At 32.0% G+C, this 14478-nt stretch overlaps 1 protein-coding gene across 1 annotated transcript in view; it reads left to right on the top strand.

Annotated features, from left to right (window-relative positions):
* The window catches only part of chm (CHM Rab escort protein), a 107564-nt gene that overhangs the window by 20569 nt on the left and 72517 nt on the right, over positions 1-14478 (top strand). Inside the window, 6 exon segments of the mRNA NM_203461.3 lie at positions 661-727; positions 3420-3492; positions 3657-3787; positions 6930-7269; positions 9960-10076; positions 11714-11834. Coding sequence (NP_982286.2) covers positions 661-727; positions 3420-3492; positions 3657-3787; positions 6930-7269; positions 9960-10076; positions 11714-11834 — 849 coding nt within the window.

The raw sequence follows: 14478 nt of genomic DNA on the forward strand, positions 1-14478 counted from the left end.
TTGAAACTGGTTATAGACCCATGCCTAGTGTGCATTAGTGTGTTTTGCTTTTAATATTATTTAAGGTTAATGTCAATTTAACTAAATTGTTTTGTCAAAGCAAAATTATAGTTTTTTTTTAATAAAATGTTTGTAAAATATTTATTTAATTAGGAATAGCATTTTATAATATTGAAAAAGCTTTTTAAAATGATTATATTCATTTGTAATTGCACATTTTATGTGTTGGCAGTTCTTACAGGTATGTTTGTAGATTCTTTAAGGTTTTTTTAAAGTGACTTGAAGTGAATTGACAATGCAAACCCGCTATTGTGTAAATGCTGAAATAAGTCGATTTTAGATTTAATGTATTAGAAATAAGGGATGAAAGATGAAATAAATTTACAATATTGTTAGCCGTGTCGTCCGTATGCTGAGTTGCTGTTTGTAACTGGACGTATCCGCAGCAGTTACTCTGAATAAGCCTCAAGTGAGCTTTAATGCTTTTACGTTTGCATCAGTGTAATTGTAAAAGCAGTCAGACCGCTTTGCCGTTTCATTCATGCGTGCCTGAAACAGAACGCATTTCGCAAATTGAGTGAAACATTCAATTCAGAAGGAGGTCAGGCAGGAGGATGGTGATCATTGACGATGCTTTTTGTCTGTGTGTTCATTTCCCAGGCCTCACTGAGTCTGTCATTGCTGCGGCCTGCTCCAGAGTTGGACAAAGTGTTTTGCATCTGGACAGGTACTACTCAAGAATCAATTAAACTGGAACATTTGGTTTAACACATTAACCCCTGTCACTGTCCTGCCACCTGCCACCATGGTTAATTTTAAATCTCTTTTTTGCAATCCTTATCGAATCATGACAAACTATATGTCGTTGGAAAGGTCTAAGACTTCTGAATGCATGTTTTACCACTGTATTTAGTTTTTTTTGTTACTAGAGTAATAGATAAACACACATTCACTGTCACCCTACAACCTCAGGGACCATTTATATATTTAAACCATATTATTAGGCTGAACATAAAGGAATCACGACAAACTATATATCATTTGAAAGTAGGGCTGCACAATATATCATTTTATCATCAATATTGCAATGTGTGATTCTGCAGTAGTCACATCACAAGGATATGTCAAGTTGGAATTATAATTAGCCAGGAACTACAGTTCAGAGCGCATAATTTCATTGCAAAGTTTAACCCTTTTATAATAGTGTGAAATATTTTTTATTTGATGGGTTTTCAAGGCCGGTGACCAAGATTTCAAGTGAATTTAATCAATTTGGGCACAAGAAATGATAATGTTGGCCACTTTTACTAAGAAAGATTGTGTATATTTATACAATGAAGAGTACATGGTGTTATTGTACATATGAAATTACTTTTAAATGATTTATTTTATTTTTATCATTGTTTTCATTCATTCTTTAATTGGTCAATTTTATGTATTTTTGATTAATTATCTATATTTTCGACACTTGCCTACAGTATCCCAGAAAAAGTAAAACGATGTTACCCAAACAGAGTAACTGAAGTTATCTTGTGAAATTATGTTTATATCACAATATAAATCGCAGAAAAACAATATTGCCATGTCGTTTTCCAGTATCGTGCAGCCCTATTTGAAAGCTAAAAAAGTCTAAGTTTTTATATTTGGTGACTGGTTTTTGAGATACATTACTTAGCAACAGTTATTTGTTAATTTGAAACAAGGATCAGAGTCATGCCTATCAACATTGGGATTTGAAAATAAGGGATACCCCCCTGTAAAAAAAAAGAAAACAAATAAATATTATATTAAATACTATATATGTTCATCTGGAGCTCTTTCATTGTAAATAAACCGTCATTAATATGTTTTATTATTATTATTATTTACAATGGATTGAATTAACCGTTTACATTAGAAAAAGCTGCAAATAAATTAGCAAACAGTTTAAGCAATTACAATTAAAAGCTAAATAAATCAATAGAATCAAGGTATCAAATCTCGTTCATCTTTTTCTTTACTGTGTAATTTAAACATTCTGATTAAAGAGCAACAAATGAATCTCTCGTTTAGATTTTTCGTTTGATTACATTAACATTAATAACAGAGGTGTTACTTTAAAAATGCACACATCTAACATTATAATGAAAGCATTCAACTGCTTACCTAACTTTTCATACCCTTTTAAGACAAAATTATTTATGTTTGAAAGAAAACCCACCAAAATCGACATCTTTCAATATTATTATTATTATTATTAATTTTGTGTATATGTGTGTTCAAGACGTTCAAACACACCCAAAACCTAGACTTTCGCTCTGCTTAAAATCGCATGTACAAAATCCATTTAGGAAAGTGCGTCTGTTTATCACGATGGAGTGCGTCAGCTGACAGTCACGCACCATTATATGACTGTTTTAAGGATTGCATAGGAGGTGAAAGGCACCTGTAATGGAAAGGAAGGGAATCCATCTGTTTTTATATTTATTTCAAAGTGTTTTCATGCCTAAATAAAACGGAAGCAAAGAACAGACTTACATTTAACAGCAAGGGGTGTCCCCTGGTGATATGGCGTTATGGGTTTCTCTTTATTGCCACCCTTCATAGAAAGATTGAAAATACAGGAGAAAAACGGCAAGATACCTTTACGGGATTATAGCGTGATAGAACTGTTAAACAGGGGAGAATGCTGGAAAAAATGGGAGGGTTGACGGGTATGATCAGAGTCGTAAAGCACTACTTTGCTACAGCAATCCACTTGTAAAAAACAGTTTTAGAAGCTAAACTCAAATCAAATATCCCCAAACTTTCCATACTACTTTTGAGTTTTATGTCTGATTTACAAATATTGCCAAAAGTATCATACATATTCCTCAAAACATAAACAAAAATATGGGGTCTTGTACGGTCACCAATGGAAACTCTGAGTCATGGTGGTCATGTCTGATACTTAAACAGACTGCTTATTTTTTTTTAGATATCTTTAAATTTGGAATGTAGTTTGTTCAAATATTTATCTTTGATGTTCTGTCAATAATAGGCTAAAACAGGCTTTTGTAAATAAACGTGTTATGTAATAAAATAAAATATACATTTGTTGTTTTATTATTTTCATAAATATAAAGGCCGATAACTTTTCAAACTTTTTCACTTCAGCTACAGTGTTTTCTTTAAAATAAGACCAGGTGTAGGTGTACCAAAACGTTGAATATTGGCAATCATTTAAATGTCATTTTCATGTCCATGTTCAAAAAGTGAAAATGACATGAAATATTGAATATACTTCAGGTAAGGGGTTATATACTGTATTATTTGATGTATTTTTGTTTTGTATTTTCAAGTAAAGATTCCCAATGACTATGAAATGATATCTGTGGAAACCGATGCACACAAAGACTTTAGTGATGTTTAGTGAATTAATTATTAATTTTTATTTACAGGAGGAACTATTACGCTGGAAACTGGGCAAGCTTCACTTTTAATGGCCTGCTGTCGTGGATTGAGGAATATAAGGTTTTTATATTATATGTTTCTAGACTATGAGCATTGCACCAATATAACTTAATAATATAATTTTAAAATTCTTTCATTTTTTTTTAAACCATGTGTATTATTATTTGTTATTATTATTTTTTGTTGTTGCTAATGTGTGGTTTTGTTTACTATTGTGTGTTCAGAATCAGCAGGAGCTTCAGATCACAGAGTCGGAGCAAGAATGGAGGAGCTTGATTGAAGATGGGGAAGAAGTGGTGCCTCTTAACTCTGTCGATTCTTCTATTTCCAACTTAGAAGTTTTCTGTTATGCCAGGTTAGGATTAATTTTGTTTTGCTTACAGTTTGCACAAGTCAAAAACAGGTCCTTTGCAAATTTATGATAGCAGGTTCTGTATGTTTTGTCTGTCTGTCTGGTGGGTTTAGTTCAGTTAAAATGAACTCTCGTGTGATTGCTTTGTTAAAACAATGTTTAGATTAGCTTGGTCTGATTTGCAAATTAAATCTGCTTTGGTTATGACTGCTTTCTGGACAGAAATTATCTAAACATTCCAAAATTTGGACCTGATAATAACAATATGTATAATGTATTATAGCATTAAAAGAATATGTGATTACAAAAATGATTCAATTTACATTTAATATTTATTCATTTAGCAGACACATTTATCCAAAGCTACTGACGAATAAGGAATAAAAATAAGGGGTAGTATAGCCCACAATAATGGCTAGTAAAACAAAAATTTAGGAAGACATTATGGAAACGGAAATTAGAAAGAAATAAAAAGATTTTTTTTTTTTTTTTTTTTTTGGCTTCGTTTCCAGCCATTAAAAATGTTCACAATTAAATTTATATATATACACTTAAAAAAATTATTTTTGCTGCTTGTTTAAACTACTTAAACTAAGCTGAAACAACACAGTTCTTTGGTTGTTTAAGGACTTATTTATCCTAATCAATTTGCGTTTAGTTTATAGACTGTAAAAGGTATGGACGTAGGATCCGTGACATCACCCATAGGTTTCTAAAGGGCGTAAATGAAGCTGTGAGTGGGCGTGGCTAACCGGCGCCATTTTGTTCACGTGTCATCGCTCTAACCAAGGGTAACCAAATAAGGGCAAAGAGGTGGAGCATGCGTGGAGCTACAGACGCATGTTAGCATTTTGCTTAGACAGGCTTTTCCTTGGGAGAAATATTTAATACTTCATTACCTGCGATTCGTTTGAGTTCTGACCACATGTGCTTGGTTGTATAATATATCAATAAAGTGTTTAGTTTTTTTAAAAACACTGTTGTAATGCATTGAGCCACTAAACCGTGTTCTTATGACATGTTTCTACAGGAGAAAAATGCGAATTACTTCCAAACACTTAAAATATAGTATGTGTTAGTAAATGCAAGGCTTTTTATGAAAATCGATGCTTACAGTAACCCTGTATGACAACGTATTAGATGATTGTTCTATAGCCTACAGCTAATCAATCTTTCAGATTCTGGAGTGCAGCACAGATCTAAAGAAAAATATAAATGATCTTAAATAAAACAAATACATTTGTAGATATGATATATAAGAATATAATTTCAATCACCTGGAAAATGGATGCAACATATATGGTTTGTGAGCACAATGAAGTGCATACAGCATGCCATATCATCTGATAATTGTAAGAAATAATTCCAAAAGGCAATTGACGGTGTAAAGGCAAATAAAACATAACAAAAATAAGATGTACAGTATATGCCGAGTTCAGCGGCAAATCAGCCAGAATCAGCTGACTTGAAGTGACGGCGACCAGCGAGACCTAGCTGTCACTCAAGTGGCAAAGTGGTATAAACGAAACGTATGAGTTTTAAAATAAAAATTCACCTCACTCACAGTTGTCATGAAGGGTAATATTAGCTATATGAACCAAAAGCGTTCTTTGTACCAGGCTGTAAAAACCTTTTTTTTCTGTCGTAAAGTTGGCCATTTTAACTGCAGGGTCAATAGATATTTGCTCTATTAGGGAGCAAGGACTACCAGAATTTTGATAAATTTGCCGTTTCAGTTGCTTCAGTATTAGCTTCACGAGGGGGAGTGAGAGGTTGCCGCTTGATTTGAATGAGATGAATGGATCGTGTAGAACCCATTATTTTTTAGTGTATGTTATTTTCAAATGTTTTGTTATGTTTTTTTAGAAATCGTTTTGAATTACACGTTATATCAAATTATCTTAAAAATTGATATTTTTGTTGACTCCCCCTATACCTATTTTAGACCGTCTCCACCTCCTCAATCTTACGTCTTGCATTGGGGCATGCCATTATTATTCTCTCAATGATTTATGCAAAGTATTTAAGATATCATATTACAGAGGTGGCCAGATTTTTTTATATGAAGGGCCAAAAACTAAACTTTAGATTTGTTAAATATACCAAACAGCTTTGCAATTAATATGCCTCTGTAATTTCATAATTTATTTCCTAATATATAAATGTTGTCACTAAACATTACTTGCTATCAAATGCTATTAACTAATGCAATACAATTTTTAAAATTTTATAATGAACTTAAAAGCATAAAAAAAAATCCCCTTTATAACACAATGGAGTTCAATGCTGAATACAGCAGCCAGCCTGTTGGGTGGCAGTATTTACATTTTAAAAATCGTATTCATTTACAACATTAAATTTTAGCTTGCTTTTTTGTACTCAACAATAAAGCAATAATAATTATAATAAAAATAATAATAATAATGAAGATTTTATTAAAAAAGAAAAGGCATTTTCTTCAACCGCATCCCCATCATTCTCCTCTTTTTAAATGGGATGATGGGTCAAATCAAAGATCCATGGGCCAAATTTATCCTACGGACCCTATAGTTTGGGCGTTTCTGTCCTAAAAGAAGATTAATTATTTGTCAGTTCTGTTATTGTGATATTTCACAGAATTTTCCATTCACTCTTTAAACACAACAATATGATAACGACATAAAACTTTGCTTTATGTCATGTGGAATCTGATTTCTGGTTAGTATCTTGAGATAAAGCACAGAATGGTGGAAAAATGTCATTTCTCTTATTGCTTTGAAAGGTTTAACAATAGGATAAACAGCATTTATTTACAGAATCAAATGTTCTCCATCACATTTAAGCATTTTGCATACTTTACATTCATAATGTATGTAGTTTACTTTAATATTTAAACTTTTATATCATTCCAGTTCTAGGAAAATGAATGTAAAATGTTTAAATTTGCCTGCAATTCTATTTTTAGATTTATTATGGCCGGAAAGAAAGCAAAAATCAAACTTTTGGATCGCATTGTATAGTGTAGTAGACAATTTCAAAGGACTTCCATTATGTACTCCACGAAGAACATGCATTTGTTATCTTAATGTATAATCAATGTTAAAAAGTCCTATCATCATTTTCTTAGTCTTTTAGATGGTGTAGCTAATTGTTGTGTCCTTAATAGTGAGGAAGAGGAGCAAGAAGAGGAAACCAAAGACCTGTTAACATGTCCGAATGCTGAAACTGTATCGGAAGAGACCAACAGTGACTCTACAGAAACTCAAGACACGGTTACAAGTGATGATGTTACAGAATCAAATGTTAAAGTGCAGAATGAAGAGAATGAAGATTCTGCGCCAAAAGAGCAGCTACATGCATCGGATATTTCTGAACACAGCCAGTCAATGGAGGAGAAACAGCCCAACAGAAGCCCAGCAGATCCACCTGCAGAGCTGCAGAAGAAGATAACATATCAAAAGCTGTTGAAAGAGGGACGCCGGTTCAACATTGACCTGGTCTCAAAGGTTTGTGTTGGGTTTTAAATGATAATCAGAGTACTAAATATTTAAAAGTAATAAATATTAGTAAAGCATTTTTAGTCAGCCAAAACAAAATATGGCTCTGTAGAACTACTCTGACATTGTTTTCACATTTACACCCAGCGAAAGCCACAGGATTTTTTATATGGGGTACTAAAGGAGGGCTTAACATTTTAGTGGGATTGCTAAAAATATATTAAAACTAGCTTTAGCTACCTAAATACCATGCAAAATTAGCCATGTATGTGTGTTATAATCAGAAGCTTTGAAAAGGGCTAATTTTACTTTTTTCCTGATGTATCAAACTTTCAGACCTCCTAGTTTTTTACCATTTTTTTGTTATTTTATTTATTTTTTTGCATTAAAATGGCTGATTTTGTGGCAGTAGTTCCCTAAAATTTTAGGACAATATACAGCCAAATCGCACTGCTATGAGTGTGATATTGTGTTTATACAACAGTTTGATGGCATAGTTGTGTATATAAAAACAAAATCAAACATGAAGAGTCTCAAAAACCCTTTTTTAAGAGGAACTACTTTCTTCCAGATTCAAAGCATAAGCTGACAGTTAAACAGTTGAGCGTGCATCTTTTAAACTTTAGATCTGTAGTGTCTGCTTTTTGCTGGCTGTATGTGGGTGTAGTAATACACAAAGGGTAAAGTGGCTGTAGGAGTTTTGATATTGCAGAATATCGCACGACTATCAGCCAATCACATTTGAGAACCAGACAAAACTGTTGTATATATATATATATAAATATATATATATAAATATATATATATTTATTTATATATATGACCAATCAGTGATTGATATATATTTTATATATATATATATATATATATATATATATATATATATATATATATATATATATATATATATATATATATATATATATATATATATATATAAAATATATATCAATCGCTGATTGGTCATATATATAAATATATATATATATATATATATATATATATATATATATATATATATATATATATATATATATATATATATGACCAATCAGCGCAGATTAGGATCATGGTAAGGAGGGGTTTGGGAACAAATTAGTCGCTGAACAAATTGTTAGAAATCATTGGAATAATTTGGTAAAAATAAATGCGTATTCAATTAAACTCTTCTTCAATTCAACTTTTCTTTATGATATGTTTAAATTTTTGTTCATTTTTTATTATCCAAAATAGATAAGGTTCTGAAAATTCCAGCCTGATCTCACGAGGAAATGTATATATTTTATGTTTTCAATCGATCATTAGATTGATTGATTGATTGATTGACAAACTGATTGATTGATTGTTTGATTGATTGATTGATTGATTGATTGATTGATTGATTGATTGATTGAACATGGACAGAGTGAACAAACTTGGAGCACATCTTAGATGTAGATAGACAGATACATTGACAAACTTAAAGATGGATGAAAGCTAGATAGATGTATAGGTTGATTGTTAAACAGATTGCTTGACTGATTGGTTGATTGATTGGTTGATTGATTGATTGATTTGATTTTGATTGATTGATTGATTGACTGATTGATTGACTGATTGATTGACTGATTGATTGACTGATTGATTGACTGATTGATTGACTGATTGATTGACTGATTGATTGATAAGTTGAACATGGACAGATTCAACAAACTTTGAGCACATCCTAGATGTAGATAGACAGATAGATTGACAAACTTACAGATGGATGATAGCTAGACAGATGTATAGGTTGATTGTTAAACAGATAGATCGATAGATAGATAGATGGATGTATGGATGGGTGGATGGATTGATGGATAGATGGATGGATCAACACACAGATGTATGGATAGCTTGATAGATGTATAGATTTATTTATTGACAAACAGACAGACAGAGATATGGATGGATGGATGGACAAAATCGATCATTAGAGATCAGTTTAATGGCTACTTCGTACGAGTTCAGTTTTTCAGTTCAAGTCTACCTCCGAATTTTTTCAGAAAATAATAATTAGAAACCTACTCGTCACGTGACAGGCAGTTAGCGCTACATCACCGATTTTGATCCCACCCCAATAAGGATTTTAAACCCGGAAGATAAATTAGCTGACAAAAACTCAAAATAATCCCCACAATTTAAGCTAATGGGTGTTAACGTTGTCTTAATTGATGCTCAACAAACAAATCTGTTCAAATCTCGAAAAAATACTAAAAAGGAGGCGTGGCACCCAACCCCACCCCTAAACCCAACCGTCAATAGCAAATTGTGCTAAATTTGTATGAATGAGATTGTATGAATTAGCCACTAAATTAAAAAATCGTGTTGAAAAATTCATATAACTGTTTCCAGGCAAGCTTTAATTTTCATAGTAGCTGCTCACTGGAAGCATATTATGTCTTATTATCATCAAATGATATAAGATTAATTTAATCAAATACATTGCATCTGTCAGGTATCATTAGTTTTTCATGCGCCAGTCACAAAACTACTCACCCCAACCCCAACGTCACCCATCACCACTGTTTACACCGGCATGTGTGAATAACTACTTCAAACAATTACAATGACTTACTAAAATACTGTTAGATAGTGATTGAAGCCTAACGTCTAGCTTTAAATGAAGTTAGACAGCAATAAAATGAAATTGATAGTGTTCTCTTTGACCCTCTTCAAAGCTGATGTATTCACGTGGTGCACTGGTGGATCTGCTCATCAAATCTAATGTGAGCCGCTACGCAGAGTTCAAGAACATCGGCCGCATCCTCACTTGCAGAAATGGAAAAGTGGAGCAGGTATGAAACTGATATTTTTAGCTAAATGATTGTGATAGTGTTGTATTTTCTTCAGCTACATTAAGGCCAATCATGTCCAATCTCAGTTGTCATTTGAGGAAAACATCTTTAAGTCTATCTGTTTTTCTATCTTTCTATCTCTTTCCTTCCTACTTGTCTGTTATCTTTCTCTTTCTCTCTGTTTGTATTTCTTTGTCTCTGTCTATTGATGCATTATGTGTCTCTTCTTTCTTTCTTTCTTTCTTTCTTTCTTCCTCTGTCTGTCTATCCTTCCTTCTACCCCTCCTTCTCTTTTATCTTGTACTGTCTGTTTTTCCTTCCTTCCTTTCTTCCTTCTTTTTCTTTCTGTCTATTATCTATCTCTTCCTGTGTGTCTGTCTATTTATATATCTAATATCTATTCTTTCTTTCTTTCTTTCTTTCTTTCTTTCTTTCTTTCTTTCTTTCTCATTTGTTGCTTCTCTTGTTCTTAATCTTTTGTTCTTTCTTTTTTGTTCATTCTTTCTTCCTTTTTGTTCTTTCTGTCCTTTGTTCTTTATCTCTTATTCTTTCTTTTGTTCTTTTCTTTTGTTCATTCTTTTTAGTTCTTTGTCTTTTTTCATTCTTTCTTTTTCTTTTGTTGTCTTTCTTTTAGTTTTTCCTTTTGTTCTTTGTTTTTTTATCTTGTTCTTTTTTGTTCTTTTTTTTCCTTTTTCTTTTTTGTTCTTTCTTTTTTCCTTTTTCTTTTTTGTTCTTTCTATTTATTTTTGTTCTTTCTTTTTTCATTCTTTCTTTATCTTTTGTTCTTTCATTCTCTTTTGTTCTTTGTCTTTTTCTTTCATTCTTTAATTTTCTTTTGCTCTGTTTGTTCTTTGTGTCTTTTTCTTTCATTCTTTATCTTTTGTTCTTTCTTTTAATTATTTTGTTTTGTTTATTATTTTACTTTTTGTTGTTTGTCTTTTTCTTTCATTCTTTATCTTCTGTGTTTTCTTTTTTCTTTTGTTTGTTCTTTCTTATTCTGTCGTTTGTTGTTCTTATTTTGTTCTTTTTCTTTTTCTTTTTGTTCTTGTTCTTTCTTTTTTCTCTTTTTGTTTTTTCTGTCTTTCTTTCTTTCTTTCTTTCTTTCTTTCTTTCTTTCTTTCTTTCTTTTTTATCTGTCTTTCCTTCCTCCCCTTTCTCTTTCTTTCTGTTTTTCCCTCCTTCTTTCCTTCCTTTTTTGTCTTTCTATAATCCTGCCGTGTCTGTCTGTCTATTTATCTTTCTATTATCCATGTCTATCTATCCAAAGTTCTCTATCCCTTGTGTTTTTCTGATGACAGCTTTATATTTTAGCTCTAACCTGAAGCATCCTGATTCAAATTATTGGAGCGTTTTAGACAAGATAAAAAAAATGATTAAATTGATTTTGCGCCCGATTCCTCCATTTCTATTTACTAATGTACCTGATAAGAGCATTTGACGCCAAAGGTGTTTCTCATTTCACTAAATGCCGCATTGCAATACAAAATCCATCTGTGTGAGTAATTTAGGGCTAAAGGTAAGCTGTTTTTTCTCACAAATGTTACACCCCCCTCTGTACTGAGTGAGTGCTATATATATATTTATCTCACATGAACACGTCATTAACCTGCTCTGTCCTGTTTCTTCCTCCAATGAAGGTCCCATGTTCACGGGCAGATGTGTTTGCCAGCAAGCAGCTGACCGTGGTGGAGAAGCGCATGCTGATGAAGTTTCTTACCTTCTGTCTGGACTTTGAGCAGCACCCAGAGGAGTACCAGGGTATGACCCCTTGTGTTTGTTTGCCTGCAGCCTTCTGGTTTACATGCTACATCAGAGATCTGTCAGAGATACTTAACGTACAGTACCTTTCAGGTTAAATCAAATAAAAGGTATAATTTTGAAAATAAAGTTGAGATTAATTCCAAACTGACATTTACATTTAAGTCATTGTCCAAAGCGAAAATTAACTAACATGAATGTTATAAAGGTCTTACTGTGTAGTTCACCAGTGCATAACAACTGCAAAGACAGAATTTGTGGACAGGAGAAGCATTATTAATCAATTATGTTGTAGCCTAACATCTGAAATCCAGTCAAAGGTCAATGCATAAATTCACATTATTTCCCTTTCACAATGTCACACAGATTTCAATGAATAATTATGTAAATATCAAAATGTATATTTTCATATAGCTGTTTTTTTATTCCAAACTCAACTGATTTTTTTTTAAAAAGCAACCTTTTTGAATAATTGTATTTTTGATAATATTTTTGAATTATTAAAAGGTGAATATTCACCTTTTAAAATACTTATTTAAATGTAAAAATGTATGTACATACCATGCAAATTGCAATAAAACTATAATTATAAGTAAAAGAAAGCATAAATAAAAATAGGAAATATGTTTATTTTTACATACATAAGTAAAACTAGTTTGTGATGAGCATTTGTATGGCCTGCTGTGGCATTATAAAGACCTTTTATGCCAATAGTTATAAATATTAAATATAAATGCATCAATTCCTTATTATGCGTCTCAACCCGGGGGTGCGTTTCTGAAAACCATTGTTAGCCTACTAAGGTCACAAGTTCCGTCATTTGGCATTTCCCAAATCTATCATTCCAACAAACATTCACAAACTGCATCGCAAACTTGTGCACTTGCGACTACACCTCTGGAGCTGTAGTTAGAAACATAGTTCCTGGCTGTGTGCCCCCTAAGCCCTATTCATTTAGAACATTCCAACGTTTAAACTTAGAAATTATTTTGAAAAAGCATTAAGGTCATCTCTCTAATTTGCTTTCAAAGTATTTTTACAGTTCAGTTTTAGCGATCTTCATGATTACAATTGAGTTGCCTTTGTAGTGCACTTTGAAAACATTTATGTAATTTTGAACACAGCCGTGGCTCATGACGAAAGCTATAGGTGACCTACTATTTAAAAGCGGACTTTGTTACGTCTCCAAAGATTGTGAAAAGACAAAACATGGCATACGTTAATGCCTTTAATTTATAGTAGGTCATTTATTAAGTATCTGTACTGTATATGACATGGGCCTGTTGGTTAGAGCATTTCTGCAGTGGTTTGCATCTGTCCAATTGTACAAGTAGACTCTTAAAAAAACAAACAAACAATATCCTACTTGATAATAATCATTATTATTATTATTATTATTATTATTATTATTTAAGTAGAAATTCATTTCCTAATACATAATAAATATTAAATTTCTTTTCTTAATAAATAACCTAATTATTTATTTATTTATTTAGATGATTTGTATATAAGATTAGAATAGGTGTTATCTTTTGTAAGTGATTTTATGTTTTAGAATACAATATGTAATGTTCCCAGTAATATTTATAAAGGAACCATAAGCTCTATATGCGCCATTTTCATATATTCCAATTAATATGGAAAACGAGTGTATGTTTTCACCGAAACGAATATTGTTGGTTTTTTTTTTATACGTGTGCATGTAAAACAAAATAATTTGCACAAAGAAATTATCGATTTTTTATTTTTTTTTTCTAAAGAAGTTGTTACTCCACCCAGTTTAGAGCGTCTATATGGCCGATTTACGTTATAACTAATGTGGTTTAAATGATAGATCTGCAACAAAGAAACTACGGGTTTTGGAAAGCCCACATCACCACATCGTTATTTTCCCAAAAGATGCATTGTACTATGATAGTTTAATTGCAAGTTATGTCGTTGTTTGGGAAATGCACCCCAGAAAGGAATGTTTCAAATTTAAGGCAGTTCCATTGTGCATTTTACACAGAGTGAATTTTTTTTTACTGTTTTCAAATATGTAGATTTATTAAGTTCAGGTCAAATTGCGCAAAGGTCAATCGCATGTTTCATATACACAGTATAGCCATATACACAGCCTTTCATACTATTTATAAAGGCATATAAATAGTATCTGTTCCAGCATCTGTGTTTTTCTCTCCAAAGGTTATAATCAATCAGAATGTCTGTGTACTCGGTTAAATAGAGATTAGAGCTGCAAATTACCTTTTAATCACTTTGTGTTTAAAATATGCATAAAAACTGAGGAACATGCTATAATAGTTTATACAACAGTTCTGTCTGGTTCTCTAATCTGATTAACTGATAGCTGTGTGATATTCTCGTAATAACAGCACTCCTACAGCCTCTTCACCCTTGTGTATTACTCCGCATACATAAATTGACAGCAGATGAATAAACTTACTACATTTTGACAAATATAGCTGCTGTTGGACAACATAACATACTTTTGAGGCTTTTTTAGGTGACAAAGTATTTGTTTAGATTGCAATTATGCAGTTTATTTAGAAGGATGATGCTTATTATAAATATTTACAATTTTTAACATCAGCGGCCATCAGCCTGGAATCCTTAGGAGAGCAAAAAGGGTTGACATTTTACCACA

The sequence above is a fragment of the Danio rerio genome, chromosome 21, assembly GCF_052040795.2.
Source record: "Danio rerio strain M-AB ecotype USA chromosome 21, GRCz13ab, whole genome shotgun sequence".
Classification (NCBI taxonomy): domain Eukaryota; kingdom Metazoa; phylum Chordata; class Actinopteri; order Cypriniformes; family Danionidae; genus Danio; species Danio rerio.